The sequence below is a fragment of the Haemorhous mexicanus genome, chromosome 2 (assembly GCF_027477595.1).
Source record: "Haemorhous mexicanus isolate bHaeMex1 chromosome 2, bHaeMex1.pri, whole genome shotgun sequence".
Lineage (NCBI taxonomy): Eukaryota > Metazoa > Chordata > Aves > Passeriformes > Fringillidae > Haemorhous > Haemorhous mexicanus.
In genome coordinates this window covers 114,976,382-115,003,111 of record NC_082342.1, presented here as the reverse complement: position 1 = coordinate 115,003,111, position 26,730 = coordinate 114,976,382, and the positions used below count along the sequence as shown (strand labels likewise).

The 26,730-nt window shown below is 38.1% G+C and overlaps 1 protein-coding gene across 5 annotated transcripts in view; it reads left to right on the top strand.

The window, feature by feature from the left end:
• Positions 1-26,730, top strand: part of CASK (calcium/calmodulin dependent serine protein kinase) — a 189,507-nt gene that overhangs the window by 122,895 nt on the left and 39,882 nt on the right. For all 5 annotated transcript variants that reach the window (XM_059839998.1, XM_059839997.1, XM_059840000.1 and 2 more), the window contains 2 exons: positions 10,498-10,619; positions 26,091-26,168. In XM_059839998.1, coding sequence (XP_059695981.1) covers positions 10,498-10,619; positions 26,091-26,168 — 200 coding nt within the window. The remainder of the gene's footprint in view (positions 1-10,497; positions 10,620-26,090; positions 26,169-26,730) is intronic.

The following is a 26,730-nucleotide window of genomic DNA, read 5'->3' as shown; positions in this document are numbered from 1 at the left end:
AATTCAGTTCTCTCTTTTTACCCAATTAATCTAGAGGTGTTCCTCCTCAGAGTTCAGTATGGAAACCTGGGGTTGCTGGAACCTTGGAGCATCTTCCTTTGCTACCAGAGGGCTCTCCCAGGATAGGAAGGCACTGCAGGCAGCCAGTCAGATGACTTCTGTAGATGCAGAATCACAAAGGATATTCTTGTTAGAGAGTTTTCCAGAGAAAGTCAGAAAATTGCATAGCTAAATTAGATGGGAATGAACAGAGATAAATTTCATTTAAGGTCAACCAGGTTTTTTTCTGTACACATCTTCCTTTCCCTTGTACAGCGTTAACAACTCTTGGTTCCAGCCACTTGCTGACCACTGGGTGGTCTGTTTCCTCTTTTGTCACAAACCATCCTCTGAAAAACTTGAATTAATCCTGCTACCATCCTGTTGGTAACATGGCAGAAACCAGTCTTGCTGAATTTTGAGTGCAATAAAACCTTTTAAAATACTTCTAAACTACAATGCTGCTTTATTGCCAGCAGTCTGTGTTCAGTAACTTCTCCAGCAAAGCCACCAAGCAGCTCAGCTGACAAGCTTGCTGCAAATGGTCTTTTCTAGAATGTGTAACGTTTGACTTTAGGTTTCCTATCTTCAAGACATTCTAAAATGTGTATTCCCCAAGGCAACAAATGTTTTGGATATTTTTAATATGCTGAAACAAACATAAATCAGAAGTTAGCAATCAGCAGCCCTGAAGGCTAAATCTGTCACAGAAGAAAAACTGGTCCAGTAGGAAGTGTTTGAAGTGGACCATGAAATCCATGAGGTTCCAGGGAAATTCACAGCATTTGCTCTCTGCTGCCCTTCCCCATCTGCCTCCCTCCCTTTCCCTGCCCAGTGCCTGGCCCTCCTACCTCCTGATTGCACATTAGCTCTAGACAGGATTTCCTCTCCTTCTGTCATATGCTGGCCACTTGTCCCCCAGCAGAATGTACAGACATACAGTTTTTAAATGTTTTCATAACAGTGCCTCAGGCTGGGAATGAACAGCACCAGTGTAAAGCTTTTAACTTTTCCTCCTTTTTTTTCTTGGGGTTTGACTTGAGAAGCTGAGTTGAGGACAACTGTTTCATATAGGGTGTTAAGTAGATTGGAAATGGTTACATTTTCAGGCCAACAGTTAGAAAAACTGATAAATTGTAGAGGTTTTTTTATATAAACTTATGTTTCCAAAAGCTTTTTGTAGCCACGTTTTCAGAACCCAGTCAGTGCTGGAGTTAAGCTAATGGATAGTCCATAGGCTTTGAAAAACTGCATAACTGACTTTTAGTTAAAACAACCCATACCTTTTGTTAAAGGCTGTTTACTCTCTGATGTCTGCTGGAATTGCTTGGTCTGTGGCACACATTTCTGAACTGTGACTAAGAGGTTTCAGAGCAGCTTTTGCCACAGACAGGTCTGGATTCCTGTAAGGAGTCCTCAAGCTGTGCTTTGGGGTAACCTCAGAGCAAGAAAGGAGCCGGAGTGGCCAAATGTGCTCCTGCATCTGTGCTGAGCAGTGGCTGTGCTGCAGTAGTTCCTGCATTCATGTGAGTGCTGGGCTCTGTGGTCACTCTGGAAGCAGAGAAACAGAAGCAGAGTTTTGCCCTGCACACAAAGCAGCCACACTGAGGCTCCTTCAGTGCTTCTGCCTCGTTTTCTCCACACACAGCATTTTTGCAAATGCTTTTTGGTATTTTGTCTCAGGATTGATGTGTACAAATTGAAGTTTTCATCCTTTTCTATTTTGACAGACTCTGTGTTGTTGTGTCAAACGAGAAGTTTTTAACAGCATGAGATCTTGATTTTCAAATTTGATAATAAAAATGGGAATAAAACTAAATCTCTTAGTCCTTCAGAGCAGGGTCAAACAGCACAGATACAGACAAGTTGTGAGCTCACTGTTTCCAACATACATGGAAGTAGCTGAACTCACAAGTTAGAATGATTAGTTGTTTTATGGGATTTAGAATTCATGAAATATTGTCAATACAAGCCCATATCTTAAAACCCATCCGTTTCATCAACAGAAGTAAGAAAAAACCCCGCTTTTGTTATGCAAAAATTAGCATTGATTTTGTAAATATTTGCAAAGGGTGTTGTGTAACATTTTAAAATATGAATGCTTGGGGAAAAAAAACTACATTCACCTTATAATTGTTACTAATTCCATTGCTAGTATTGCAAGCACAGCTGTCAGTTTTGAGATGATAAGTTTGTGTGTTTCCAACGTTCCATTATTAACTTCATGATTTTCAGCTATTGATTCTTTGCTCTGATATGTTTAAATAAAAATAAAAAGGGCATAAAGACACTGTTAATTAAAAGCAATAAAGAAGTGGTTGTATTTCTAAATGGTTCACATAACATTTTTCACTGAAACTTTTGATTTCAATATAACATTGCTAAATTTTGCTTACTAAGTATATTAATATGATGTTATGCATCATTTGCACTATGTTGAATTATTTTATCATTTCAACTCTTACAATATTTTTACTAAAAAATCCTTTTTTGTCCATGAGTTTTTAAAAATAGTTTAACCAATGTTGGGAAAAGTCTGGTATTAAAAGATCTCTTAACACTGCATCCATGTGCTGCCTTCCCAATGCCAAGTGTTTGTTTTCCTCCCATCCCAGTCTGCCAGTGCCATTTGCTTCACACATAGAAAATCCATATTAACAACTGGGGGGATCCTTGTCACTTTGTTGAGACTATTTTGTGGCTAAATTAGTCTGCTAGGTTGCAGCTTTATAAATGGCTGGTTCTGAAATCTTCATACTGTTTGTTGTTTGTCCAAATGCTGCCTTCCTTCTAGGACTTCTAGCAGCAGAAAGTAGGTATCCCTTTGTTTTCCTTTAAGGCATATCAGTCAGCTATGGTGTGTGTCTTTGCATGTTTAAAAATCCGCTTCCTTTTGCTTCTCTTTGCTCTTTTCAGTTTTAATACTGCCTGTTCAGACAAAATTATATGGTATGGACTAAATCTGTCTACAGTGTAATATATAATCAACAGTATAATTAAGCAGAAGGATGATTTCCAGGGAATTCTGAAGATTCTAATTTAGAGGCAGTATTAAAATTACCTGAGTTTTGGGGTTTTTTCCCAATATTTAATATTTGCAACACAACTGAACTAAAATTTAATTTTCATTGAATTGATAAAGTATATTTTGGGTTTGCATTTTCATTCCAAAATTGTTTTCATGGACTAATGTTTGCTTTTTTTCTTTCTACTACCAAACATATACTGTAATATTAGTCAAATATTATATTCTTGCTCTCTGCTTGCATGAACTTTCTTGATCCTTCTGTGTTGATGTGTTACCTGATCTATGCATATGCACTGTGGATATGCATACACTTGATTTCAATAACTATCCAAAATGTCTCCTCAATGAAGGAATGTTGTTGTTGGCATGTAGGGAAGAGGTTCTGCTGCAAGGCAGCTGCACACTTTGTGAGAAACTGGGACCACAACATTTCTAAAACCTGCAGGCTATACTAGGCAGAGGAGAAGCTGTGAAATTTTAGACCCTTTGATAAAAACCACAACCATTTCAAAAACAACTCATTCAGCAAAACTAATTCCCCAAAAATGAGCTATAGAAAGTGGGGGTTTCCTGCAGCATTTTAGGACTTGTAGATTAACAACTCTGCTTCTGTCCTAGGTCAGGACATGTCAGCAGGACATTTGTTCCTGTCTCCATTTCTGATCAATCATGGATTTTGTGGTTGTTGTTGTTTGGTTCATTCTTTAGATTTTACAGAGTGTGGGGGAAGCTGTTCCTTTTCCTCCTATTTCTCCATCTCAGAATGCCTGTCCAGTAACATGAGAGTGAAAGTTCCATGGATTTTTGTATAAAACTTTTGTGATAGTATTATTTTTAAGCAGTTGTAGGGGGGAAGAAAAAATAAAAAACTAATACAGAATCATGATTTTTGGGTTTTTGTTTGTGTATAGAGACTTTTCTTCCACAAACTGACTGTAAGGGTGTGCTGCTGTCATGCTGGTCAGAAGGGGGTTTATAGACATTTTTGCAATGAAGAATAAAGGATCTAAGGAAGGGATAGTGAAGGGCATTCAGCTATTAAAATATTTATTTGTTTAGTTGCATGTGAGTGCACTTACATGTAAGCTACAGGTCTGGTCTGTAAAACAGCACTCCTGCATGTTTCTTTGCCACCATGCTAGGCTGGCTTCTGTCATATCTGTGGTTGGGTTTTCAGTGAGGGGTAGCTGGGAAAAAGAGTTGACAAACTGTGTGAAGGTGCCAAGTATAGAAACAAGAGAAAGTGCCCCTGTGTGTGCAGGATGAAAAAAGTCTCTCTTCAAAACTAAGCATCAGTTTCTTGCTGCCCTCTTTGTCCTCTCCCTCACCACTTCCTCTTCCCCCCCATCCTTTTTTGTTTTCCATACATAATACTCTCCTCTATATTCCTTCTGCTCTTTGGAAACACTTAATCTCTTGTTTTCTTTTCTTTTTTTCTTAAGTTTTCTATTTTCTTTTTTTTAGTCTCTTTCTCTCTGTTTTTCTCTCCTGCACCTATTTCCTTTAGTTTCTTTTCTGACTTTTACATGCCTTTCTCTCCTTTCTTGTACTCCTTAGATGTTCTTACCTTCTTCAATGTAGCTGTAAATCCCAATATCCTTCCATTGCACCAGCAGCTCTTTCTGAATTGTTGTTGTCATCTCCATAAACCTCCATCTTTCCAGCTCTCTTACTACACTCTTCCTGATTGTTTTATATACATGCAGTGTATGTATATACATATATTTCTTTTATCACTGCCTTATTTGCTTCCCAGTAGTATTCAGAGAACTGTGTGCATGTAGGAGCTTATTTGTAAATTTATAGAGTGCCTAAACTTCACTGTTTGATTTCAGTCCAAGAAGGAAGAAGTCATGAAATGCCATATAGCTCAAATATGAGCAGGACAGAGCCTTTACTTGCCTTACACTTGAATTACACTGCTGTGTATATTGAAGTGTGTATCTGCCACCTTATTTTAAACTGTTACAGTCATGTACATGTATGCACCTGCTTTGGCTGTCATCTGTTCCTGCAGAGTCAGTTGCTCTGGAATACAGTGAACAGCAAAGAGCAGCAAATTGCTGTGTGAGATCAGAGACATCTTGACTCCAGTGACTTTTGCAGATGTTGTAGCAAGTGATGGAGAGCAGCTGGTGCTCAGCTGGCTTTCCCTAAATCTGAGAAGTTACATCAGTTAAAGCAGTGGAAAGGTCTGCACTTTATAATAATGCCCATGCTTGTTTTTTCATGAGATTGAATCCTGTGATGTCATTTTGTGATTCTAATGCTTGATCTCTAAAAAATGTAACAATTTCTGATGATTTTTCATCTTTCCTTGCTGAATGTACTATCCTAAGACCTCTTCACAAACAAAGTAAAATAAATCCTGCCTTCTGAAATGCCTGTGCTGTAAGAGCCAGGATTGGTCTTTTAAATTCATTTCCAGCAGCTGCCCATGAGGAGGCAGCCACAAGATGAGGCTGAGAGAAATCAGCTTCTGTTTATTGTAGATTGGCTGGCATAAGGACTGAACTGTGATATATGGAGAAATTGCAAATGACAGCAAGGCCTTGCTTAGTCTTTAAATACCACTGTAAAATGTTCAAGACACAGTTACTTACCTATTTACACAGCATAAAGAATAGTTGAAAAGCCAGTCAAATAAAGATAGTTTATAAGAACAGGATACAAATGAGTGGCTGGTGCCATGAATTTCATTTATGTGGTTCTACAAATCTAAGAGATTTAGATTTTGCCAATGTCTCTTTCATAAAAACCTGCTAATAGTATAATGGTTGTTTTAAGTTCTTCTGCAGAGTTATTTCCTGGCACAGTAATTGCAGGAGAATGGCAAAAAGGGGTTTATAGGTTTGTGTTTAAACACTGTCAGGCTTCTTGAGTTCTGGCTTTTCAGTACTCAGAAGTGGGTTTATGACTGACCCAAGACTTACATGAGTATTTGTTATCTTCAGTGTTAAAATATAAGTCAAAGGGTTCTTTTGCAGCCAGGATGTAGTCTGTGCTTTGTAGCAATATCTGAGTCTCTTTACCTAAACACTTCATTCAGTTGTACACTGTTGCAGATCACATGTCACACGAAAAGAGGTTCCTGTTTCTATTTACTGCCTGTCACATAACAGAGGGGGCCAGTTTTACCTCCCTGGTGTGCTGAGAAGCCTCAGGAAAGCAAACTTTTGGGATGCTTTGTACTGGGGGACACATGACTACTGCAGAATATGTAGGCAGTTTTTGGAATAGTATTTGAAATTCTCTTTTACTCTGTTCTGGGGAAAAGTAAGCAACTCCTCCCTACCTTTAAAGTTCAGTTTCTCTAGTCAAACCACCTGTTCCAGACTAAAATAGCTGGATGTTGTAGTCACAAAACTATGTTACCAAGGCTTTGCCTACTTCCAGCCTGATGAACCAGTGTCTGTAGCAACTTCAGGTGCACTGTATGACAACTACAGACTCTAGGGGCATAATTCAGCTGTAAGAGAAAACTAATTCTCACTGGCCATCTCCAAAAATGAGGTGGCAGAACCTGCACAAAATACCTGTGGTAACTTTGACTATGCACTGCAGAAGAGAAATTCCCACGTTTCTGCCTCACAGGGCAAATATGTCTATGATAAATAACAGATCTGCCTCAGTAGGCAGAAAACTGCTCAATTCATCTCTGTCTTCTCAGAAGTAATTGGGTATCATCCTTAAGCAGTCATTCCACTAACTCTAAAAGCATTTTATGTACTAGTACTGACTGCAGGAGACTGTCAGAAGCATTCTAATGTGGTTTTCCCTCTTTTTTATATATGACAGCTCACAGTTTTCAACTTTTCACAGTTGGTAGTCCCCAGGAAACTCTGAATAGCTGCAGCCATCCTTTCTTAGGTTTTCTTGTGGGAATACAGGGAAGACAAGGTTGTGTGCATGGCCCAGAGTGTCCCTGCTCCTTTTGACACTGAGGTCATTTACTGTGCATTTACAGGAGGATCCACAGTCTTCTCACAGAACCATGTTTGGTGTGGATTTTGTTACTGTTTCTGCAGAGAAGAGTCTTCTATTTATATCACTGGATTTGCAGCCTTTCTTGTGCAATTGGATCTGGTTTTGTAGTAACTTAAGGTGCAGGGTGAGTTTCATCTCACCCCAAAGTTGGGGCTGCTTGAAAATTCTGGGGCAGCGAGCAGCATTTTCTAACAAAGTTTACTTTATGGAGTCTTAAGAAACAAATGAACACAGCCAGTCAAGTTAGTCAACTTCCTGATTTTTCCTGCCTTATTAATATTTATATATCATTCTAATTTTCATGTTTCTAGATTCTGTCTGTAACTGCTACAAACATGAGAAGTCTGAGATCTTAGTTTGTATGACTGTAATAATTCACTTAAGTCCTTTACCACCTGTGCTGAGGTTAAAATGGGTGCACTTGCAATGTTGAAAAGATGTTAAATCCTGTTTCAAGAGGATGTAAGTTTTAATTATAAATATTGAGTGCCTTTACACTTTCCCCAAAGGTTAGAAATTTAGCTTGAATATGAAACTTTTTAGAAACAGGTGTGCTGTAAAGGTTGGTTAACTTCATTTGATGTAGTATCTCTTCCCTGAATTTAAAACTCTTTTGAAAGGAACTTTTAGACATTTTAACAGATGTCTATAACAAAGAGAGTTTAGGTGTTTACAGAAATGCCTGTAAAATTGTTCTGTCACTTTTTTTAAGCATTAACATGCTGTCACTACATTGCTGCTATGCCATTTTCTCATGCAGGTGCACATTTTTTGTAAATGAGTGAGGGCATGGCAGTAGGTGTAGCATAAGATTATAGGTAAAAACTAAAAGCATAAGGTAAAAACTGTCATTTGGGAGATTAACAAAGTCACTGTCAGAAAGTCTCATCAAATTTCTTAAAGACATTCTTGGAAACTTTATTTTACAGCCTTCTATTCAATGTGACCAATGGACAGGGAAAAAAAAGACCTGATGATCAAACCCTATTTTTTTTTTAATTCCCAAATATTCAAGAGGTTGTTGAGATGCAAATATTGAAGTAATCATAACTTTCATTTCCTTTTCAAAGCCCTCAAAGTATTTCACAAAATAAAGTTTGCAAAGGAAATAATACTGTCAAATAAGGAATGTGGTGGTCCAGAGCATTTGGTGTTTCACAATAACTCAGCACTGCAGGCAACTTTGAACACTTTGAATACTTCTTGCTGGTTCCAGATTTGGCTCAGGTTTTGAGGATTATGGGCAACACTGAGCAGTATCAGAGACTCTCAAGATCCCCAGGCCTCTGAAGTGAATCTTCTCTTGAGTTTTCCTTAAATACTCCAAATTCACAGAAAGGGCTTTGAACCCAGAAAAAGAATCTTTGCTTGAAAATAAAAAAATTCAAACTCTGAGCGTGAAAAGAGCAGAAATAAAAGAAAATTTTAACAAATTTTCTTCTGCCAACTGGATCCTGGAAAATCAAGCACTTTCCTTCAGGCTTGGAGATCTCTAATTCCATCAACCTGTAACTGATGTGCTGAACATGGAAAGGAAACAGTGCAATCCTTTTGGGCTCCCTGGGTAGGTTTTTTCCCTTGCCTTTGAGGCTTGGCTGTGATCTCTCCATCCTCTTACCAGCAGATCCCCAGTCCTTATATCTCCTCGGGTTTCCTGCTGTGTCTCTGGCAGAGGGATGTGGATGGTTCCTTTCAGCTGAGCATTCTTGTTCATTATCAAAGAGGAAGCAAATTTTTCCCTTTTTTCAGTGCACCCGACCTCGTGCACAGCAACTACTGAGAGTCAAACCATTTGTTCTATTTGCTGTCAGCCAGAGATTTTTAAAAGAACATAAATTAGTACATCAAATAGGTGTAAGGAGTCAGACACACTTGATGGGAGAGAGCTAAGAAGTTTTATTACTCCTGAGACATGAGTTGTGAGTGAGGGGGATATTGTGGTTCTCAAACCTTGTACAGAGAACTGTGAGGAGAATCTTAGGTGAGGTTTGTACTAAATGAGATGCAAGAGTTTCTAGATTTGTAATTTATTTTTCCTTCTCAGCCATGAGGTTGCATAGTTGTATAGTAGTTTTTGTGTATTTTGTTATGTTTATTCCACTTTTTCAAGATTTTCAGAGATATAAGTTAACTTTTCCTTGTGTGGTTAAGAGACAGTTGGGTATATTGTTTCTGAAAATGCAGTACAAAAGGCTTTGAGTTAAGGAGGGCTGGTAAGAATTGTTCATGCAGTAGAAGATAGAACTTCAAGGAATGCAGCAATTTTTTTTTAGATGTTATCTGTCTTGTCAAAAAGACACAGGCAAATGTATAAGTAAACAGAATAAGCATATTGATGAGAAATTAGTGAAATAGAGAATGTCTAGCATTCAGTATCCAGAATTAAGAATTTATTTAGGAAAAAACATTCAGTTGCTCACTGCCACACCACCAGCATTGCTGCAGACTCTCACTGGATATGTTGCCTTCTTACCAAATGCTTTTACCAGAGTGGAAAAAGTGAAGACATGATCTGTGGGTGTTGAGATAAGCCAAAGCTGGCATTCTAGTAAAGCACACAGGTGGCAGCCACCACTGATACTCTGATTTTTAAAGAAGTTCTTTCTCACAGAACCACCATGGGGTGGTTTACTGGGGATTTGTGTTGTGTTTCTTTGTCCTCTCCTGCTGAGAGTTCAGCTTTTCCTCATGGACTTCCACCTTCCACAATGCCTCCCATTTCTCCTTTTTGTCTCCATAGCTCTCGCCTCTCTCTCATCCCCATGCCATATAAAATTCATCCCCATCATCCTCTGACCCAAAACCATGCCCTGCTGAAAAAGCTGGGTGATGGCTGGATAGGAGACAACCAGGCAAGCAGGACAAACAGAACAAAATCTCATTACAGCCTTTTCTGTCCCCCAGAGGATTCAGCAGTTGGGTGTTTCTCCCTCTTCCCTCCTTTATCCCGATGCTGATTTAAAAAATATTTCTGAAAGCATTGGTTCTTCCTTATTTTACCAATGTTCAGATTTGATTTCAAAATAGTTCTTACTGATGTTTCCAAATTTTACAGTATGTATTTGAAATTGTCTGGCAGTTCAAAAAGAGAAGTGAAGGTTGGGGTTGGAATGATGAGGACAGGCCAATAATCCAAGTTGCTCCATGAAACATTGTTGGAAGCAAGGCTAAAATAGAGCAAAGCTGAGCTTAATAAAATCAGATTTTAACCTCTCTCCCATTAAGCCATTTCTTATGTATAACTATATTATCTGTGAGCACTTTTGATATATGTAAAATTTATTCAGTGAGTTTTCCTGTTAAAACTCCAGCTTTTTTAAGCACCTATTCCAGTTGTATCAGATAAATTGAAAGTTTCCTTTTCCAAAGCTCAGTTTACCATGAGCCTTTGCTTTATTGACTTTTTTATTCTCTTTTTTTTCCCCCTGTCTGTTGCCCCATAGGAGCAGTCTCACAGGTGCTGGACAGCCTGGAAGAAATTCATGCACTTACAGACTGCAGTGAAAAAGACTTAGATTTTCTTCACAGTGTTTTCCAGGATCAGCATCTTCACACGTTACTAGATGTAAGTTTTCTGGGATAAAAATTTGAATGTCTTCCTGTATCTGTTGTTCACTGGATAATACTTTATTTTATCCTGAGCATATTCCCTTTTCTTGTTTTGATACCAAAATCAATTTCTTTAGTTGTAGAATGTAAGAATCATCCAGCACTTCATGCAAAAATACATTTTTAGGACTGTAATATAGAGTATTTTAGAATATGTAAGTGATTAAGAGTTTGAGTTAATAGGTTTGCCTTAAAATAACTCATCAAAATAGATTTTTTTTTTCATTTAATAAGGGCCAGATTTTAGTTTTTAATTTTAAATGTGAATTGCAACTTTATAACATATTCTATTATTACATAGTACATATTCTATTCATATTACATAGTACATATTACATTAGTACATATTCTAATATTATTAACATTAAATGTACTAATGTTAGGCCAGTTCTGGGGATATTCTTACAAGTGTGAAATTCTTGCCAAGGTATGCTCATTTCTCTTTCACACGTGGACATGGTATGTAATGGGCTCAGTCACCTAAAATCTCTATTTCTCTGTGGTTCTGGAGAGCTGCTCGTCCATAAGGCAGCAGTGTCTTACTGGAGTGCCAAAACACTCACTGAATGACAAATTCAAAAGCACACCATGCTGTCAGTGACTTTGTATCTGCACAGTACTGAGGTCTAAAATAAAAGTCAAAACAAGTAGCAGAATAAATACTTTCCCTGGTGGTTTTTTTATGGGCTGTGTGGATACTTCTGTTGAAGACAGAGGACTTGCTTTTCAGGCAAGGCCAGCTTTTTCTAAAGCAATCTACACCTTGCACTGAGAAAGAGCTCCAGATGGAACCAAATGCCCAGAGGCACCTTGGCAGGTGCTGTGACACAGCAGTGGCACATCTGCAGAGCAAAGCAGCTGGCACTGAGGAGCCAGGGCTGCCAGTGCTGTGTGTTCTGAGGGCTTTTTTTTTTTTTTTTACTTTATGCCAGTTGTGCTGCAGTCCTGTGGCCTGAATAACCACTAGTAGGTGAGCAGCATCTTTTATTTTAATGTTTTTTGAGGGTAAATATGCTCTGGTAACACTGTACAGTGCAAAATAAAGAATAGCAGGTAGGCATAATGAGATTTATTTAAAATATGCACTCCTGGATCAAACCAAAATGTTTGTGTTATCACATGGATGATGACTTTTTTAGTGCAGTGTCTTAAACTGAGCAGCTCAGTGAATATCACAGATCTAACAAGATGGGTGTGTTTTTCACCCAGTGAAAGAGCCACAGGAGCAGGAGTCATTCCAGCTGTCTGATCTGCAGGTAGATGATGATATTTGCAGAGACTTGAGAGAGTTTCTGCAAAACTGTTGAATGCTCTGGTTCCTCTGTGCAGCTTTGCAGGAGCACGAGCTGAATATAAACAGTGCCCCAGGTCCTTTGGTGTCCAGACTCTTTAAAATGCAGTGAATGATTTGAACACTTGTTACAGTTAGATCAGTCCCTTGAATTCTGTGCATTCTTGAAGTTTAAGGGATTCCAGTCTGGAGGTGGCCCCAGCTGCTGGGCTCTGAGCTGGCCTGAGCACAAAGCTGCTGGCAGAGCTTCCCCCAGCACTGCTGCCCCTGGGACTGGAGCATCCAGAGAGGGGGAGTTGCCTCCTAAGTGATGATGGCATTGCCCTGGCACAACACTGCAGTTCTCATCTTTGTTCTCTGATAACTGTTTATGCATTTTACATCAACAGTCACTGTATAAAATTAAATGGAGCACACAGGAGGAATGGACTAGGAGCTCATGATTTTCCTGATTGCATCTCCAAGAACTCATCTTTGCAATTTGCATTAAAATATTATTTTTTTCCCTCTTTAAGTTTACCTAGCTTGTGTCCCAGATGATTAAATTACTTTTTATATGGCATGCTGCAGTACAGAAAGGTGCTCAGTTAATATGAACAAGAAATAAAAAATCTGGAGAGGAGTAGAATAAAATGAGTGTAGTAAGAACCAAAATACTTGTGTCACTCATGCAGAAAGGTTTTGGATGTTTATTAACCATTATTGTGTTATCAGATAACCTCCTGGGCTTTGGTAAACCACATGGCCTTAGTTTCAGGATTTTTCAGGGTGACAGGTCTGCCAGACATTGAGTCATCCTTCTGCAATGCTTTTGCTTTTTTCTGCTTTGACAGTACCAGTCAGGTTCCTAATACTTCATTCATGACCTGTTACTGCTGTAATGGTCTGTTGTAGCTTTTCAAATAAGAAAAACCAGCAGTGAATTTGTACAATTTTCATATTCTTCATCACAGTTATTCTCATAAACAGAAAGGGATGCATTTAATTGCACCTTATAAAGATACCTGTAAGAACAAAATGCCATCAAAAAGCATTTTTCTTTTATTATGCTATATGGAAGGGCAATGATAGAATCTTCCCAAGGATACTTTGGTTAGAAAAATACAAACTAAAATTCTGAAACAGTGCAGTGTCCTGAAATACATCTTTTAAAGCCTGAAGCAAGTTTCAGTATTATTTGAAAGGGTAACTTTTTCCTGTCAGTAACTTGCATGTGGGAGATTGATTTCTGGTTTTATATCAATATTATTCCAATTTTTTTCTCAGAAAAAGTCACCAGTTGTACCTGGATGAAGTTCTGTCAGGGAAACTTTTTATTCCTCTTAGAGTATTTGGGGTTACTGAAGCCTCCAGACCAAGTAACCTATAAACCATTATATCCCACTAAGCAGGAATTTTCTGTTCTGTTGTGAAGTTGTGGCTGTCACTTTGCATTAAATACTGTTCCTCTTCTGTGGCCATTTTCCACAGTTAAATTTGTTCTCATGTTCCTACTCTTTCTCAAGAGTTATCCTTATTTTTAGATTAAGCACATGATGGTAGATCATGCCTGCTGCTGAAATATCTTATTTTGCCTCTGAAATAACTTTTTCTGAAGGCCAAAAAGGAATGAACAGTCATTTTGTTAAGGGTGCAAGTTACCCATGTGCTGAGTTTTTTTTCAGGTTACAAAATAGAAATCTTCTTTCTCAGTAATTCAATAACTTGGGTGTTATGAGGACAGGCACCTCCAAAGGCCACAGAAGGCACCATCCCATTGATTGTTTTTAATTGATTAATTTGTTAAAGTAACTTTCTTAAGGCTCACTTTCAATTTACTTGGTGGCCAAAAGTGTTCAAAACAAGGGGAAAAAAGGTGCCAACTGCTTAGAAAGTAGCTAACCACTCTCAGCCAGATTCTGCAATACAGAAGCATATCCTGATGTGGGTTTATTGAATAGTTTCATTGTGTGGGTTTTTCATCATTTTACAGAATGCTGTTATTTGTGTTGAGTGGGTTTTTTCCTGCACAGAAGTTTCACTTTTCATTCTTAAAAACTTAACTGTGTTTGCTGCAGAGAGTAAAGAAAAGACCCTTCTAGAAACAACCATATAGAATATTCACTGCCTAAAAAAAATTATTGTTTAATAATTGATTTTTTTTAATTAAAAGAGTAACTTTTGTTTGGATGTATTTCTCTTTTCTCTTGCTCTGTTAAATGTGTGATGATCAAAATTTTGGTGAATGCTGTAGGACATTTCCCTGTGTCACTTAGAAATGTCTGGATTTATGACTGTATAAACCTTTATAGACTGTTTCATTCCAGTACCCAATTTAGATGATAAAGAATGCAGTACAGTATATAAATAACTTTATGGAAAAACAGAGTTAAATTTCAGTAGTGAAAGCAATTTTTTATTATCATGGACAGATTGTTAGAAGCCTTATCAAATGCTTGAATTAAATTCTTTTTATTGACTTTCATGAAAGACATCTTGGGAGACACTGCTGTCCTGTGTTAGCAGTACTGATAAAGAAGTTAGAGAGAATTGTGCAGAGGTTACTAATTTTGGAGGTCTTTTGCTTCAATTATTATGTGTTTTGCAAAGTCTAGTGGGCTTCAAGGCTGTGCTTAGAGGGGAAGAGTTTCATCCATGATGTTTTATCCATCATGTTTCATCTCTGTCAGTGCATCAAAGGAATTCTGCTCAGATGGAGACCCAGGAGCTGCTGCTTGCTGCAGCTGCCTGCCCTGAAGGAGACCAGAGAAATCATTCTCCTGTGGGGTGGAGTGCTTTGGTCACCTCTGCAGGGCCCTGGCTGGGCTGACTCTGAATGCAGATGTCCCTCAATTTACAAGTGAGATTTTCACCCAGCAGGAGAACAATATCAGCTTTTGTGTGGCTGGGGCCTCTCTGCTGGCTTTGTCTGAGTCTGTGTGTCCCAAGGCAGAGATAGTTCTCTAGGCTGATGTCTTTTGGCTGTTAATTTTGAAAGTTTGTTACATATTTTCATAGATGGAATCATTGAGGTAAGTGTTGTTATTTCTGTGATAGAATTGTTACAAGCTCTCAAAAAAGTTTATTTTAATTTTTGCTGGCTTAATGCATTACACACGTATGGTTTTAACTAAATGAGGATAAATCAATTTTGCACTGGCCATTTGTATCATATCTATGTGTGCAGCCACTTCTTCCTTTTTCCAGTTAAATTTATATTCCCAGTGTATATATTTAAGGCATGATTTCTCAAGAGAAATTTCTCACTTCTGTGTCTGTTATCCTTTGCTGCTCATGGTAGTGTTTCACAGGAACCTGCATCTGTGCACACTTCAGAGTTTCCTTAGGATTTCTTTTGAACTCTGTCATCCAGACAGATTTGGTCCTGAAGTCCAGACTTTTAAGGAAATATATTTTCTCTTTTGCCAAAATGAATGTTGTTGGAACCTCAGTTTAGCTTCTTACATGGTTGGCTAAAGCTTTCTGCTGGGTTTATTTTGGTTTGTTCTGTTTACCCTCCCAGTCTTGATGTTGGCACAGTAAATTTGAATGTCCTTTGTAAAAGCTGCAGTTATTCAGCAGTGTCCAGGCATGGCTGATGCTATAGTCCTCTGTTTGACAATGTTTTAAACTCTCCATGCATCTATCCCTGATCTGCTCTTTTTTGAGCAAAGTGTATTATTTTAACAATTTTAATGTATACTTTAGAATTTTTTTTAAAAAGGGGGGGGGAAGCAAAAAACATTTTGATTTTTCTCTTCAGGTTGCTTTCATTTCCTTTTTTCTTTTATTTTAAATAATGAATAGACTGGTGGAATATTTGTCATATGATGTAGAAAATAAAACTGGCAGATATTTATAAAAAGCTTAAATATTTTCCTAGATCATCCAGTTTTACTGTGTTTTGATTTGAATGAGAATGACTTTATATGTGAATCACATAGTGTGGTGTGAGTTTTTTTGGATGCACATTGGTCCTTACCCAAGAGGTCCTTACCCTCTTGAATACTGATTTTGTTAGCACTTATGGGGGAACGTGTTTTAGTGAAACCTGAATGCTTCTCTTTTGCAAAAACAGACCCCAAAGTGTGTTATGGATGTCTTGCTTAAAATCCCTCAGAGCGTGTTATGCTGTAGTGAAATATTACTTTATCATTTTTAAAACACATTATTTTCATCTTTTTAGTTGTCCTTTATTTCATATCATTGTAAGACAAAAACATATGGAAAATATTTGTTTAAAAAAAAAAAAAAGACCAGAAGAAAGTATGTTGGCAGGAAGGCACCTTGCTATTTGGGGAATCAAATCTGGCTTTTATCCCAGAGCAGAGGCAGCGTGCTCAGCCCCAGGAGTGGGAGGGACTGTCCCACACTGCAGTGGGAACTCCTTTCCCAAGCACTGGAGACAGAACAATGGCCAAGCCTTAGGGAGAATTGTGGAGAATTCCTTCAGCAGGTGGGCTGGATCATCACCACCAGAGCAGTGCATTTATTCTCCAGCAGGTAACTTCTCTGGAAGCTCTGTCTGAAAGAACACAAAAAGCAGAGGCTGTCCTGGAATTCTGGAATTCCTTCTGCATTATTTCATAATCATTCTGTAAAATACTTTCTGTTTCCATCTTCCATCATACCTTTGCATTTCATTTTCTCTGCTGCTGGGATAGGTGGATCACTTTGCCACTCAGCATCCTCTCGTTGTTTTCTTGTTCTTCCTGTTCCTCTGCCTTACAAATGAAATGGGGAATTTATTTTATATTTCGTCTTCAGAGCAGAAAGCACTGTTCCACATTTTTATAATATATAATAGTGGTAAGTGAGTGGGTCTCTTAAACCTAAGGCTAATACAAATATGAGCCAACAGTTACTTTTATATTAATTGAGAGTAATTTTTGAGAAATTTATGTATCCATCACTTTACAACAGTGCAAAATTCTGGCTCGGTTTTCATGACAGTGTGAGAGTTACTTTGTTATGCTTAACCTGTTTTCTTTTTCACTAATATTCTGTCATTTTGTGTATTTATAAGCTTGATACTGATGTGGTGAATCCTCAAGTGAAATTCAGCTTGATAATGTATTTTAAATGGGAATTTTAGTACTTAGCCCATTCTTCTTGGCCTGATGTCATCTCCCCTGTGTAAAAGGTGTGTCATTGTGTCTGTGTGCACCAACAGCTCTTACTCCAAAATCCATAAATTCTTTTTTATGTGGAACTAAAAATCCCCATTATTTCAGTCTGTTTTTAAATTACTGGGCCCTGATACATCAAAGAACAGTAGCATTGTATTCCTGACACTTGTGGAATGTTTAATTAACTTCACTGATATTGTCTTGAGATAAAGAGGATCAATTTCATATTCAGCTTTCTACATTTTCTTCACTTCTTGCATTGTGTGTAGTTTAAGTTTCTTTTTAAGGGCTACCTGTTGTGCTTGGGGTTTTTTCCTTATAAACCTTCAGATTCTTAGGTTTATTATTTCTCCTAGAGCTTGGGATCTGCTCTGAGAAATCACAAAAATAAAGAAATGCTGCAGCACCTGGGCCACAAATTTTGAATGATGCTTCAGCTTCTTAGTGCTGGGAGCTTAACTTTGGAGTGCTACTTCAGTCTGCCCTTAGTTTACATTCAAAAACCCAAAGGCAATGTATAAACAGCCCAGTGAGCTCTGTCTCTGAATCCAGTCAGTACTCCCTGCCTCCTCCTTCCAGTCCTTCAGGTAGTTGGCTGGGGCCTATTGACTGTTCTAGGTGCTGGTGATCTCATTGCAGTGTGTTTTTATTCTCAGAATATCCTTGCAAAAAATGTATGTGAATAGGTAGAAACAAAAATAGTTGTGAATTCCAGCATTAGCGCCTCCTGGTGCAAGGTGTGCTCCATGTCACAAAGCAGGGGAGGAGCTGTGTTCTTGTTAGTTGTTGTGGATTTAACTGGTTTTATGGGTTCTGTATCCCTCTGGAATGAGGTTTGTGGTCATTAGCATTTTCTCTTCAGGGTGATGATCCAACCCTGACCAGGCACTTTGGCCAACAGTACCTTTGGGAATGAAGCCCATTCAGGCCTAACCCAACTCTCTTAGTTCCTGTTCTTGGTTGTTAGTCCGTATTGAAAGGTGGGGGAAAGACATTAGCAAAGCTTATTCTGGTGTTGTCCATGGAATAAATCTCTTTATAAAGCCCTTCTGTACTGTGGGAGTCGTTTTTCCTGTGCTTATTGAATCATTGAGGTTGGAAAAAATCTTTAAGGTCATCAAGTCAGCTGTAAACCCAACATTGCCAAGTGCACCCCTTCACAAGGCAGCCTCTTCCAGAGCTTGATAACCCTTTTGGTGGAAACTTTCTCTAATATCTAATCTAAAACCTTCCCTAGCACAACTTGAGGCTATTTGCTCCTGACCTATCCCTTGTTACTTGGGAGAGGAGATCAACCCCCAGCTTGTTCCTCCTTTGAGTGAGTTATAGAGAGTGATAAGGTCTCCTCTGAGCTTTCTTTTCTCCAGACTAAACACCCCAAGTTCTCTGCTCCCCCTGTTTAGACTTCTGTTCCAGACCCTTTATCTAGTGCCTTTATCTAAACTCCTCCCAGCCACTCAGTGTCTTTTACTGACATTACTTTTATCTGATCCACTGCATGGTGTCATCTCTAAAAAGTGCTTTGCCTTGGTTTTGGTAAGATCAGCTTCAATTATATCCAATGCAGTAAAAAAAGAAAAAAACAGTGACTCTGTTATTGAAATAATGGGATTTTTGTTTCCTTGAAGTCACTAATATTTTAGAGTACCTTGGGAAGTAATGTTCTAAGCCCAAGTTTTTTCCCAGCATTGCTACTGGTACATTCCAGAGTGAGAGTGTTTTGCTTTTTTCCAATGGGACCTTTGAATTTTATTGTATTGGTTTTCCAACTGCTGTGCTGGTTTTGTTGGTACTGCCACGTGCAAAGCAGTACCTTTATCTCATCCTAGTTTGGCATATTTCATCCTGGCAAAAGATGTTTAAACATTTGCAGTGTGAACAGAATGAAGTCTGGTTAGGTCTGTGTAGTGTCTGGCATGTCTTCAACATCTGCTGCAGCTTCTACAGTCAATAACATTTTTATGATGAGTATTAATAGGGGCTTTCCTTAAAATAGGAGACAAATTACTAGGTTAGAGTCCTGCTTTGTAAGGAAATAAAATGCTGTCAGACACCAGTGTCTGGGTTCATCATACATGAATGAGGCATTTAGGGACACCTGAAATTAAATAGAAGAAAATAATGTCTGCTGTGATTTTGAGAAGTAGCATAACCATTCATTATCAGTACTGCTGTGAGACATCTTGAAATAAATAAATAAATAAATATCTTCTTGGTAACTGTGAAGCAAATCCAGAGGCACAATTCAAAAAGTCAGTTGTGGGGGAAGAAATGCACACACCCTGGAGTTTATTTTGTACAAATATGGTCCTTTCCTTGGCTCTTTTACCTCTGAAGTGTTAAGGCTTTGATTTTACAGAGTAAGTGCATAGCACTTGATAATCTCTGATTATCAAGTGCTATGCACTTACAGTGTGTCCTACAGCAGAGCTAGAATTTGTTTGTAGCTCATGTACACTGAAGGTAGAAACTTCAACCCTTGCAAAGAAATAGAATGTGCAAGTCAGATATTACTGAATATCTGTGGGGTCTGAACCAGTGTAAGCAGAAATGTGTCCTTGAATCTGCTTTTCACACTGTATCAGTGTGTGGAGCTGCAGAGATTTGTGTAGTCTTTATTTCAGACTGAACTTGTGTGGTTCCCCACAGTTCATGTCTGCCTGCAGTTCTGCTACAGCATTATAACCTTTTGAGAGAATTTATAATAATTTTTTAAAAAGTAAAATGCCACAGCATATGCAACTTTTGGCATTTCCAGACTTTTGAATACTTTGGATGTCAGGCTCACTCCTCAGCATCAAGTATTCTGCATTTCCTAGAAAGAAAATTGAAATTGAGAGCTTGCTCTTGACAAGATTAACAATCCCAGCTGATCTATCAACAAACTTGATATAACAAACATACACTGACATTATAGCAAATAAACAGTACAGTACTGCTTCTCAAAACCACAAGGTTTGATTTCAGTTTTGCAAGCTAGAACACAAAAGCTATGAAGAGAATAAACTCGGATACATTTTCACTTTTTAAGGTTTTGATCAAAAGATATACAACAGATATGCCAACACTTAGCTACATAACAGGATGAAAAACCTTTTCAGTGTCCTTTACCTGAACCTTCTGGTTCCCCTCGTGTCTCCAAGCATACAAAATATGTCAGTGGAAGATATCCTTGAGAAAATATTGACTGGTAATGTCTGATGCCACTGGGCATGTCTCCCTGCTGCTGACACAGGCTGGGTGCTTTCCTTACAGCCCTTGTGTCACCAGATTGCCCCTGACAGACTCTGTGAAGGCAGTGGAGAGGATTTCTTTCTGGGATCCTTTTTACCCTTTGGATCACTACAAAGGCAGTACATGCATGGTCTTTGGCTGTGGCTGGGAATGTGTTTTCCTTCTCAAAGGAGCCTAAAATCATTTCAGGGTTCCACCTTGACTAAAGGGAACTGTATCTCTCACCTGTCACTTATGTTCATCCTCAGTAAAATAAACCTTCATCATCTGTTTTACCAAGATGCTGTTCTGGAAACTCTGCCTGTCTGACAGGCAGTTTGTTGTCATGTATAACACACTGAAGGATCAGGAATTTTTATTCTCTCAGTTCTTGAAGTAGGTAAGTTCTTGTATCTCCTTCTCCCATAGCAAGGCACTGACTCCTAAGAAGCAGGCATTATCTTCTGTGTGCTTCTTTTCTAAAAGACAAATTATGACTATGTAGGAATATAGATGACTTCTAAAAACAAGGCACAGTTGGTCTGCTTTTTGCAGATAAAAGTTCCTCTAAAAATTTGAGGAGTAGGTACTTCTGTCTTGTGAATGATCAGACTTAAATTTTAAATTCAGGGCCCAGTTGCCACTGCAACATTTTTTACTGGAAAGATTATTCATCTGTTGCTTGAATGTGAATATGCACAGAGGAATTGAGGACTTCAAATCTGCATAACCCTTGTCAGGGTTACTGAAAGTCTGAGTGCTTCCAGTAACAAGCTGCAGTGTTGGCAGCTGCCAGTTTTGGGGCATGACAGAAACAAACACTTGTTCAGACAGAATTAATGTTCTGCCTCAGACTGTCTTCTGTGAATACTCTGTCAGGGAATCTTGATTTTAGCTGATAAACTGCTTCCTGAACCCTTTTGTTGAATTAGTTTATTTGCATTGCTCAGCATTTCACTGGGTGAGGAACTGACATGTAGATGTTGATTTTGCTCCTCTTCTACAGCAAGTGTCACAGAAAAGGATCTGAAGGTGTCAAGAGCTGTAGCCAAAATGCTCTAGCAGGCACAAAGTAGAGTCTGAAAGATGCTTTGGACTCTGGTACAGGATGGAACTATAACATGTTCTGTGGAATTATGCTGGGAAGCAAGTGTTATGTCTCTGATACTGAAATGGTAAAAATTAACTTCATGCATGGTCCTTAACAGTGCAGAACAGAGAGTTGGGAAGAGTAAACTGTCTTTAAACAAAGTTGAAGATAAGGCCTCTGCTGTGACCTTGCTACTCTGTGTTTTCCAGTAGGAGTTATTAGCTTCAGGGATGTGTTTCCTTGAGAGCTTAGAATCCCAGGAAAAGAGGCACCCATGGGAACATTATAATATTTTGCATGGAAAAGGAGATGTGAAACAGAACTGGCAGAAGAAAGAATGATGTGATCTAGCATAAATCTAATTGGCCCTTTAATTTTAGCCATTCTTTGATACTGCTGCTTGTGAGTATTACTTATTCAGTGGCTCATGAATTTCTTTCAGTCTCTGAGCACATAAAACCTCTGGGGTGGATGGAGAACCAGGACAGAAAGCTGTGGGAGGTAACAAAGCAAAAATCCTCTTTGTTAGTAAATGCTGCTGTGCAAGGGGCAGTGCCTCCAGATGAGAATTTTTTAGATGGTCCCAAAACCTAAAAGTGATTAAAACAACCCTCTAATATCACTGTGTTGCCTGTGGTTAAACTGTTCAGAAAGTGAGATATATAAGGACATACTGTAATGATTATTTTTAGGTGTTTCAATGTGGGGGTTTAATATTTGAGGTTGGCAGCCGAGTATCTGGTCTGAATTGCAATTGGATCCCCACAAAATGTGTATTTCTATTGAACAGGCAGGGAGCTTTGTGCTCTGGCAGTTCAGTAGCTCTTGTTTTAAGAAGTTTCTCGTTTGCCTCACAGGAACTTTGAGGTTTGGGTAGATAAAATACTTACTGATTTCACTGTGTGATCTGATCTTTACTACATTCAGGATCAGAGCAGGAGGTGAGGCTGCATTTCTGCTACTTGTGAAATATCTCAATTTTTCAGTGTGGCATTGAATGGGTTACATTGGAACAATATTCTGACTCCTCTTACAGAAAATGGTTAAAAAGGAATTTCTGCACATCTGAAAAACTAGTCAGAAGAGAAGAGTTTGTTGTTTTGTCTCGGCAGCCTGATTGTGGATTAGGCTTTGGGCTGTCTGCTTTAAATATCAGAAGAGAGGAGCTCCATTTGTACAGGCAGGAGGCAAAAAATCTTGACACTGCAAAAGCTGTTGAACTGATAGCAACTCAACTTATGGGTACTTTTTTCATAGCTTTTGTGTTCTAGCATGCAAGATTGAAATCAAACCTTGTGGTTTTGAGAAGCAGTACTATACTGTTTATTAGCTGTGTATTAGCTGTTTATTAGCTGTAATGTCAGTGTATCTTTGTTATATCAAGTTTGTTAATAGATCAGTTGGGATTGTTAATCTTGTCAAGAGCAAGCTCTCAATTTCAATTTTCTTTCTGGGAAATGCAGAATACTTGATGCTGAGGAGTGAGCCTGACATCCAAAGTATTCAAAAGTCTGGAAATGCCAAAAGTTACATATGCTGTGGCATTTTACTTTTTAAAAAATTATTATAAATTTTAATTAATGTTTATGCATATTGCTGAGTGAAATTGTTGGAGGTTGGGTTCCTGGGCTGAGGGGGCAGAGTTATTTGCTGGAAAATAGAGACTCGCAGCAAAAATAAAACCATAATTAGGGCACACATTTTTTCCTGCTGTAAGTCTGTTGCTATTGCATAGAAAAGCTTTCTGCAGAGGACAGTGAAGAATGAGCCAGTTTATTCTTCTCTACAAGAAACCACCTTTGGTGTGGTCCCTGTAGAACTTAGATTTTCAGGGTTGCTGAAAGGAGGGAGCATTGTGAACAGGATGGGTTTCTGTGATGAAAATGTTGTAGCTAACTGCAGAAAGTAATGTGTTCTCTACCACAGGGAGCATACAGAGCCTGACTGAAATGTAATTAATGTTCACTTTAATCTATGATGTGTGCAAACAGGTGTTATTCAAAATTGTCTTACACACTTCTTCAAACACTCATGTAAATGTGTGTTAGGTTCTTACGTGCAAGGGAGCAAATGTTCTTTTTAATGTCTGAATGAAGCCTCTACATTCAAATGCTTTCAAAAATTAATTATGCAAGCTGTGAATTCCTTAATTCTAAATTGCTTTTGCTATAGCTAGTATTTAAGTGCAAAACTATTGAAAACTATTGCAAAAGTCTTTTTGCAAAGATTGCAAAGGAGGTGGGACTGCTTCACCAGTTCTGGTGCATTAATGCACGTTATAAGCTTTGCTCCTCTTGCCTCTTGTAAAGAAACTCCATGAACTAACTTAAATTAGAGTATGCCATTTCAAAATGAAGAGATCTCCTCCTACTAGTGAATCTACCAAATCCACATCCTTCCTCTGGGTGAGACTGTTCTAGCTCCACAGAACATGAGCAGTAGATCCCTTGCCTTGGGTATTCCTTAAACCTTAATGCAAATATTAATGTTTTTCTTTTAAGTGCTGTCAGAGATCCTCCTGATATTTTGGTGCCTTCAAAGCAAACCTCAGTAAGCAGAAATCCTGGAAGATGAAATTTAAGTGCCATGCCTCAGCATGAAGGCGCTGTGAAAAAATAAAAGCATTCTTGTGTAGTCTGAACTTTGCCTTGATTTTTTTTTTCTAAACATTCTTTGAGGCATCAAATCTGCTCCCTAATTTTCTTTTTGCCTCCTTCCTAATCTCAGAAGATAACTCTCCCATGTTAGTGGGGAAAAAACTGTTTCTGTAAACTGCTGGTTGTTCTGGGTCACAGTAACGAGGGAAGTCAGCAACTTCAGCAGCACAGCTTTTCAACCATTGCTAGAAATTACTAATAAAAATATTTTCAAGGTAACTTTTCTGTAATTTCATTACTCTTAAGAAGGAAAAATGCATTCAGTAATATTCATGGGGGGTATCATGCATTTTCTGCTGTGCTTTGGTCAGTACGCAGTGCTCAGTGCAGTCTCTTAACAGGCATAGGGTGGTACTTTGTAATTTGCAGTTGCTGGAGTTTGGGTAGATTTTGTTAATTTATTTAAGAAAAGGTAAAACAAATAATTGTGTGCACAAGTAAAATGGCTCCTGAACTACAAGCTAGCAGAAAGCTTTTATCTCAAAGCTTTCAAGGCTGCTTAAACTGTGGAGTTTAGTGGTGTTTTGGCAGCACAAGCTGAAGTTGTTGCATTGGAAGAAACTGATTTAGCTTGAATTTTCTACTTTTCTTTCCCCAAGGGAGTGGTGTAACTGTCCTGCAGGGAATGTTTTCTGGAAGTGACACTGTTTGCTGGTTTTGTGCTTATTTGTGTATGGGCTTCAAATGTTCAACATGTTTGTTAAATTGGTAACCCAGGGAAGTGATGATGATGTTGGGTTGCATTTATGGCAGTTTATTATCTAAAACTGAGTGGTATTTCATGTTGTGTGAGAAAGAGAAAAGGGCAGTTCTGTGTCCTGGCAGGATTCCCTGTTTCAAACATCCCAGGCCGTTCTAAGCCAAACAGTGGAGCTGTGAACTTCCAGAGGAGGCTCCTGAGCACTCCTTGCTGAGCAGCCTGGATGGTGCTTTCTTGTCACCTCATCCTTGGCAGTGTTAGGGTTTGATTTAGGTTTTTGAGTCACTTTTGTATTTTGAATGCTTTTTTTATTTCCATTATTTTGAATTTCAGTTAAATTTTGAGTGTTTCCAAAGTTGACAGATTCCACAGCTTCCCTGGGCAACTTGTTGCAGTGTTTCACCACCCTTGTTGTGATAAAAATGTCTCTAATTCCCTAAAAATGTTATTTGTGCTTTTTTTCTGTCTTATATATCAAAGAAATAGTCTGTCATAATTAGAAAATAATTACAGGCATGACCAAGTTTATATCACTTGAAATGTAAACCAAAAGGTTTTATTTGAAAATACTGCTTATTACAGTACCTGTTTATTCTTAAGTATATGTTTTTTCTTTTAAAACATGCACAGTGTGTTAGGTTTGTATGAGGAAGAGCCTGTAATGTCTTATCTCTAATTTGAAACTTGAAGAAAGATCTTTCTTCTGTTATGCTTTGCATAGTTAAATGGTTCTTAAAAGGGTTTTTTAAAAAAAAATTAATGTGGAAGGTTTGCAGTAGCCTGTTTAAATGCAATGACATTCTTCTGTCTAACAGAAAATCCTAGTAAAATAAGGTTACCCTTTTTTATGAGTACTCATTCTTGGAAAGTTTGTTTTTCTGTTCTCAGAGTATTTGGCTTTTATAACATTCTGTCTTCAAGAGCATTTTCCCATATTCCAAGGTTTATTTAAATTACTATGCAGAATGTTTGATTTATTGAGAAAAGTGAGATATGCAGATTAACTTGATTTTATAGCGGAATGTTTGGTTTATAGCATTTATTCAAGATTCAGAGGGTCACTTCTAGTAGAATATAGTTTCTGTAAATCTGTGGCAAAAGCTTGAGAGGTTTGCAGAAGCCCTTAACCTCTTGAACTTTCCCATGTCATCCTATGAACTCTGAATCTATGGCACTGCTCAAATCAGGAAATGTTTAAAAATGAAAAGCCAAAACCCTAGGCTGCTAGATTTTGTATACAGAACATCTGGGGGTTTTGCAGTTTAACAATCATCCTAATCCTGGTAACATAAGCAGGCTATTGTAAACACTCATGAAATTATATAAAGTGGCATATGATTTTAATAGTTTGTTTTCTTGTTATTTCAGCTTTATGACAAAATAAACACAAAATCTTCACCACAAATCAGGAATCCTCCAAGTGATGCTGTACAGAGAGCCAAAGAGGTAATGGCTTCAAAGTTTTTTTACTTTGAAAGGTTGATTGTATTTAAACTGCAATTTACTTTTCTTCATTAAGATGTGTATTCTGGCTCATTATCTGAATTATTTCTGGACTATTACCATTGCTTACCCAAGTTATGTAACGAGTTGCATAAACTTGCAGAATTCCATTATCTGTGTAAGGATTATGAATATTACTCAGTTTAATCATTTAACCTTTTCTTCAACAGTGGTGGTGTTAAAAGGAACATTCCTGCTGGGTAATTGCAGTATCTTTCCTTTTCAGGTTATTTATCTGCACCAGAAATCTGATGTTTATAAAATTTTGTCACAAAAAAAAATATTTTGAAGTGTCAGCTTTTTAAATTGAAAAAAACCCAAGTTTATCATAGATAGATCTAAGAAGAGCAGACTTGGAAATGCAGTGAAGGTGGCCCTCTAAGACCAAAGATAGACACAGATGTTCTTAATTCTTATACCTTGCAAATACTGTGTTATTTGCTTATTTATGGCAAGTAGTAAAAACCCAAACCCGTATTTTATTATGTATTATCAGTAAAAATTC